The sequence below is a fragment of the Glycine max genome, chromosome 7 (genome assembly GCF_000004515.6).
Source record: "Glycine max cultivar Williams 82 chromosome 7, Glycine_max_v4.0, whole genome shotgun sequence".
NCBI classification, from domain to species: Eukaryota; Viridiplantae; Streptophyta; class Magnoliopsida; order Fabales; family Fabaceae; genus Glycine; species Glycine max.
In genome coordinates, this window is record NC_038243.2 from 16,715,424 (window position 1) to 16,721,305 (window position 5,882).

General features: G+C 33.3%; 1 protein-coding gene across 1 annotated transcript; it reads left to right on the forward strand.

The window, feature by feature from the left end:
- The first annotated feature begins 416 nt into the window (after positions 1-416).
- Positions 417-5,577, forward strand: LOC100801213 (phosphatidylinositol:ceramide inositolphosphotransferase 1). Its single transcript, XM_003529062.5, has 12 exons — positions 417-1,385; positions 1,513-1,602; positions 2,421-2,507; positions 2,598-2,666; positions 2,832-2,912; positions 3,604-3,675; positions 3,841-3,901; positions 3,984-4,086; positions 4,538-4,633; positions 4,725-4,771; positions 4,861-4,994; positions 5,119-5,577. Exons 1-12 carry the CDS (start codon positions 1,353-1,355, stop codon positions 5,197-5,199), a joined length of 954 nt encoding a protein of 317 aa, XP_003529110.1. The 5' UTR covers positions 417-1,352; the 3' UTR covers positions 5,200-5,577.
- The last annotated feature ends 305 nt before the right edge of the window (positions 5,578-5,882 follow it).

Sequence of the window (5,882 nt, forward strand, 5' to 3'; positions counted from 1 at the left end):
ATTTTTACTGAAAATATATAATTATCCAAAGTTATATAAACAATAATTTTTTACTATAACTATATAACTATTAAACTCAAATAATTAAAGTTAAAAATGTTTTTTTTATCATAAATATGAGAATATTAAAAATTCATTTCTCCAAAAATTTTAATATATTTTTTGTTTATATAAAATAAAAATGTGTCATTTTTTTACTCGTTAGAACACTTCAATGTAGAACCAAAATAAAAGAATTCGCATTTTATATTGGTTTCAAACATAAACAATAAAAAAATATTATCTTGAGAATTTACTTGAATTTCAAAAAGGGCATAATTCAATTTTTGAGTAAAAGAAATACTAAAATTTTTACATTTTACACGAAAACATTTTCATATTTATATATCAAAAAACATATTTTGACCAACAATTAACACCGATTGTTCCAAGCAGGAAGGTTCTACCTAGTTTTATTTGTTCGTGTCTCTTACTTTCCTAGGAACAGCACCCAACAGGAGAGAGAAAGTGAAACATGTGTTGGTGGCGTCAAACCGTATATCTAATCTATCCATTTTCAAATCTTTCTTTCTCTTTCTCACTCTTCATCATCTTCCCTTGTTTTTCGTTTTTCTATTCAAAACCATAATAGAAAAATCAACCCTTTTTATTTTTAAGCGAGAAAATTTCAAAGATGTGAATATAGAAAAAGGAAGAAAAAAATAGCGACTTGCTTTTTATATAAATATATCGGTTATTCTCCCTCTCTTCTCAATCGTCTTCTCCGCGTTCAACTCGCGTGCATTGCAGCCAGACCAAGCGAGAAAGGGAAGAGAATTCGAGAGAGAAACTTCAGAGAGAAAGAGAGAGAGAGAGAAACTAGAGAGAGAAAGCAAAGCCCAAACACCCCTTTTAACCATTGCAATTCTCGTTCGGTTTCAGAGAACCCCTTTTGAATTTTTTTGAATTTTCTGGGAAACAGGGCGTTTTGTGAACATCATCTGGGTTCTCTCGATCTCCATCTTTTTTTTCTGGGTTTCCGTTTTTTCTCCTCAGATCCTCTTCTGTTTTTGTTTTCTCCGTTTTTGAATCGGATTTTCGAAGTTGTCTCGCAATTCTGCCTCGTGGGTGTGTGTTTTTCCAAGGAAAAGATTCAGTTTTTCATAGCGTGAAAGTGGGAAAAGGATTGATTCCTATCTGGGTTTTTTTTATGCAATTGTTGGTTTAAATTTTGAGGGCAATGATGTTGACCTTTAAAGTTTCGTTATGAAGTAATATGAAAGTGGTCCTTATACGGTTACAACAGCATCAACAACATCATTAGCAACAAAAGCAAAAACACCACCACCACCAACTAGAACAAAAAGAAGAACATGTCGTTTTACATTGGTCGCGAGGCTTCCAAGGTTGGTGGTTTTGTTTTTCTGAACCGTTTTCTATTTTAGTACAACCTTATTATTCATCAGTGTATGGTTCCTTTTATTCTTTATCTTCTCTATTTATTATTTTTAATTTTAATCTTTTGTTGTGCAGCTGTGGAAGAGATTTTATGCAGAGACAACAACCGAGCTCAACCTCCTTGCGGAGAATTGGAAGTACCTTCTCGCTGGTATTGCTTTTCAGGTTAGTTTCCCCCTATGAATAGTTTGTTCTGGTTACCCTTTTGTGAAAGGAATGCAAAGGTCATTTTTTTTTCTTTTTATGGATTAGAGATTCAAATAGTTTTCACATGTGGTCGTAGTGGGAACTTTACTTGAACGCTACTAAAAGTTCTTCATGTTGGTGTGGTTACTTCGGGAGATTGCTAGTTTTCTTTATTAGGAACCTGGTTTAATATACTAAAATTTTGTGTTTAATCACTTAACGTTATTTTTTTAAAGATTATCATTTAGTGTCAAGAATTTGATATCTGGACAACTCAATGAGGAAAAACATAAGGAACTGGTAAATGCAGCATTGTTTGTCATATTCTGCAACTCTGAGGATGTGGCATTTGATGCATGCTCAAAATTTCATAAATTATTGGATCTCAAATGAAATTCTGATCGCTGACATAAGTAACTCATTTATTAAATCTTAATTGCAAATGTACTCAAGTCCATGTGGAACACTCTGGTTCCCACATGATGAAATATTTCATTTCTCTCATTGACAGAAAACCTTTAATAGTTTGCATGTACTTGTTGAAGGAAGTAGAAAATGTTTTATCAAGCATTTTCTCTTTTTGTTTTTTAGTTTGAGAAAAGAAAAAAAGAATGGAAATTTTTTGCATATATTTTTCTAAGCTTTATATCCTTGTTTAGTGTTATGCATGAGGGGTGTTTTGTTTGTATAGTATATTAACTAATTAATTTACTATGTAATTTGACATACTTTTATTATTTATTTATTTATTTATGATTGTTTAATATCTAAATTCAAATTAAACTGTTTCCTTACAGTACATACATGGTTTGGCTGCACGAGGAGTTCATTATTTACATAGGCCTGGCCCTACACTACAGGATCTTGGATTCATCCTTCTTCCGGTTTGTAATTTTTGTTCCCTTTTCAGTGTGTCAAAAAATCTGTCTTACCTAGGACTGTCTTTTGAATTTTTAATCTTGGTGCTGTTACAGGAGCTTGGGCAAGAGAAGGCTTACATTAGTGAAACACTGTTTACCTTTATCTTTTTATCCTTTGTCCTTGTAAGAATTCTCCTTCCCTCTTCAATCTTATTCTCTCTTTCTCTGCTTTCATTTCAGTTGCCAGCATGGTTTTATTTTTTTCCTATGAAGTTCTAGTCTGCAATAAGTATCGTTTTTTTTTTTTTTAAGTTTTAATGATATGCTCTACAATGTGTGCTTTTGCAGTGGACATTTCATCCCTTTATATTCAAGAGCAAAAAGATCTACACAGCTCTAATATGGTGCAGGGTTCTAGCTTTCTTAGTTGTAAGTGTTCATCATGTGTTTAGTATTGTCTAATTTATTTATAACTGTTTAAACATTTTCCTTGGGTGCTTAGGGTTAGAAAATGAATTAGTGTTTTGCTAAGTGCCAACACTAAATGCAATCCTTGCTATCAACAAAGATAATGCTGATTATTAAAGTAATATCATGATTTGGCAGCTCATGTCTAATTATGCTTCCATACATATTGATGTAAAAGTGATTATCATTACTTTTTGACTTTGGTTTCCTCTCTTTCTATAATCTATATTTATAGTTGCTGACTTGCTGTAGATCTTTTCTGAAGCCTTTGTATTTCAGAAAATAGAAAAGTAAAAGACTTGCTGTGCTTTCTCATATTGTTTTTTAACCCTTTAACTTGTTGTGCAACTTACTAATAGATGGATAATTGTCATTATTTTGGAAGTAAATTAAGCTTAAGGCTTAATAATTTGTGCATTTTATGGCTTGAAAAAGTTCATAAACAAGAACATATAAATGATCTTGGAAATGATCATTGTGATGATCATAGATCCATTGTTAACTTTCAGCATTCCTTCACTTCCTTTTTACATGTAGCAAGCAGAATCAGTTCATGTCCATTTCAATATTGAGTTGATTTAATAACCTATTGCATACGGATATATAACAGTTTTTTGATAAGCTTGTCTCCTCTGTAATTTGTAAACTGCAGGCTTCCCAAGCTCTACGCATAGTGACATTTTATGCTACGCAGCTTCCTGGTCCAAACTATCATTGCCGGGAGGTATACTTATTTTAGAATGTGTGCTTTTTAAACAAACATCATTTCACTTGCAGTTAAACTGTTTCTTTTCTTTCTAGGTGACTGAGTAGTAAACTATGCAAGTTAGATTTTTTTTTCTCCTTTCAAATAATCTTTTAATTTAACTACATTTCATGTATTGTGCAGGGGTCTAAACTTGCTACACTGCCTCGTCCGGATAGTGTCTTTGAAGTCCTCTTGATTAATTGTTAGTATACTATTGTACTCGAGTTCTTTAGCTTTGACTCCTTTTTGGTTGTTTTGGTGCTCATTTGGTTTTCATCATGCAGTTCCACAAGATGCGATATATGGATGCGGTGATTTGATATTTTCATCACACATGATCTTTACTCTAGTCTTTGTTAATACATATCATAGATACGGCACACGAAGGTAAATTGGCTCATACGGGTCTGACTCATTTTTGTGAAGATTTAAGTTTTCCAGAATATTTTCACTGCAGTAACATTTTGTTTTGGTTGCTTCACTGTTTATTGGAATAATTACCACAACCCCCCTTGAGGTTTGTACTTGTACTAATTACAACCTACACCTTTCTTGATAGAAAAATTACACCAAGTTCCCTTATACACATTTGACACATTATTTTTGAATAATTATACATACCTGCCTATTTTTTTGTTCTTAAGAATGACAAAACAAGGGAGGTAAGCACAATTTTTAAATCAAGAAGGGTGTGCCTGTAATTATCCTTAACCTCAAGGAAAGTCAGTATAATTATCTTTTATTTATTTTAGGACTTGCCATTACTCCTGACTGTCATATTGTACTATAACTTAAATTTCTGTTATAACTTATTGCGCTTATTCATGAATCACAACAGATGTATAAAGCAGCTAGGGTGGACACTTGCAGTGTGTCAGTCTCTTTTGATAATAGCATCACGCAAACATTACACGGTTGATATAGTTGTTGCCTGGTAAGGAGCATATTCTGAATTGCAAAATGTTCAAATTTTGTTGTGGTCCATGTCCACTTTGGTTTATTAATGTTTTTTTTATCCCTTGCAGGTATACGGTGAATTTGGTGGTATTTTTCGTTGAGAAGAAATTAAAAGGTTTGCACATTTTGGACATAATTACATGTTGATATTGTGAATTCAACAGCAATTTGCTGTTATAAGCTAACTTGGTTATTCTACTACAGAATTGCCAGACCGGACAAATGCTGCTGCAGCACTGCTGCTACCATTAAGCACCAAGGACAACAAAGATGGCAGGACCAAAGAAGAGAACCACAAGTTGTTGAATGGGAATTCTGGTGTTGACCCTGCGGATTGGGTGTGTTGAATGTCTTCTAACTTGTCCTTTTTTTTTCTCTCCCTACCTTTCCCTCCTCTCTTATTTTTATGTGGTGTCATTTTCTGTGATCTGGACATAACATGGTTTTTGTGACTTTACTCAGAGGCAGAGAACTCAAGCAAATGGCAAGATTCTGGAAGATGGCCATGCACACCATGTTGACACTGCAATGAATGGTGCATAGATACATGAGCTTATTATTATGCTGCACAATGTTAGAGATCTGCTGCAACATGGCCTTTGGAAAGTTACAACAACCTGCTACATACAATTAGATTTTTGTTAGCCTGATTTGTGATTATTGTAACTGGGTTGTGTGCTTTTTAACATATTGCAGCCCTTGATCCATTTGTCATTGTGAAATGATCTAGCATCAGTAGTGCTATAGAAAATTTTCCAATTCACTTTGCCTTGTTTTTCAGTACCATGTGCATAGTCCTTACTAAGTGTATATTTTTTGTGCACCATGACCATGCTCTTTACATGGAGGAAATCACCACTGAAATGTAACAAGTTTCTAAATTTCTAAATATATAAGAGTTAATTCAAGTTGTTGGACAAATAAATGAAGTAAAAACCAGACACTTAAACATTTTTGTCGCTTGCCGACAAAAGGTTTGGTGGAGGAAATCTTGTGTTCTCTCAGTACGATGTCAATCCACTGAAAATGTTAAACATGGCACATGGCACATGGCGTCCATTCATTATTGAATCTAGAAAATGTTAAGTTTATATTAAATTTCTGCTGTTGAGACAATTATTACTCTTGCCTAAATATGAGGATGATGGATTGAATTTGTGTACTTTTGTTTCTATTTTTATCTCCCCAATTGAAAAAGGACATGGTTATTTTTTTTCCTCTAAGGA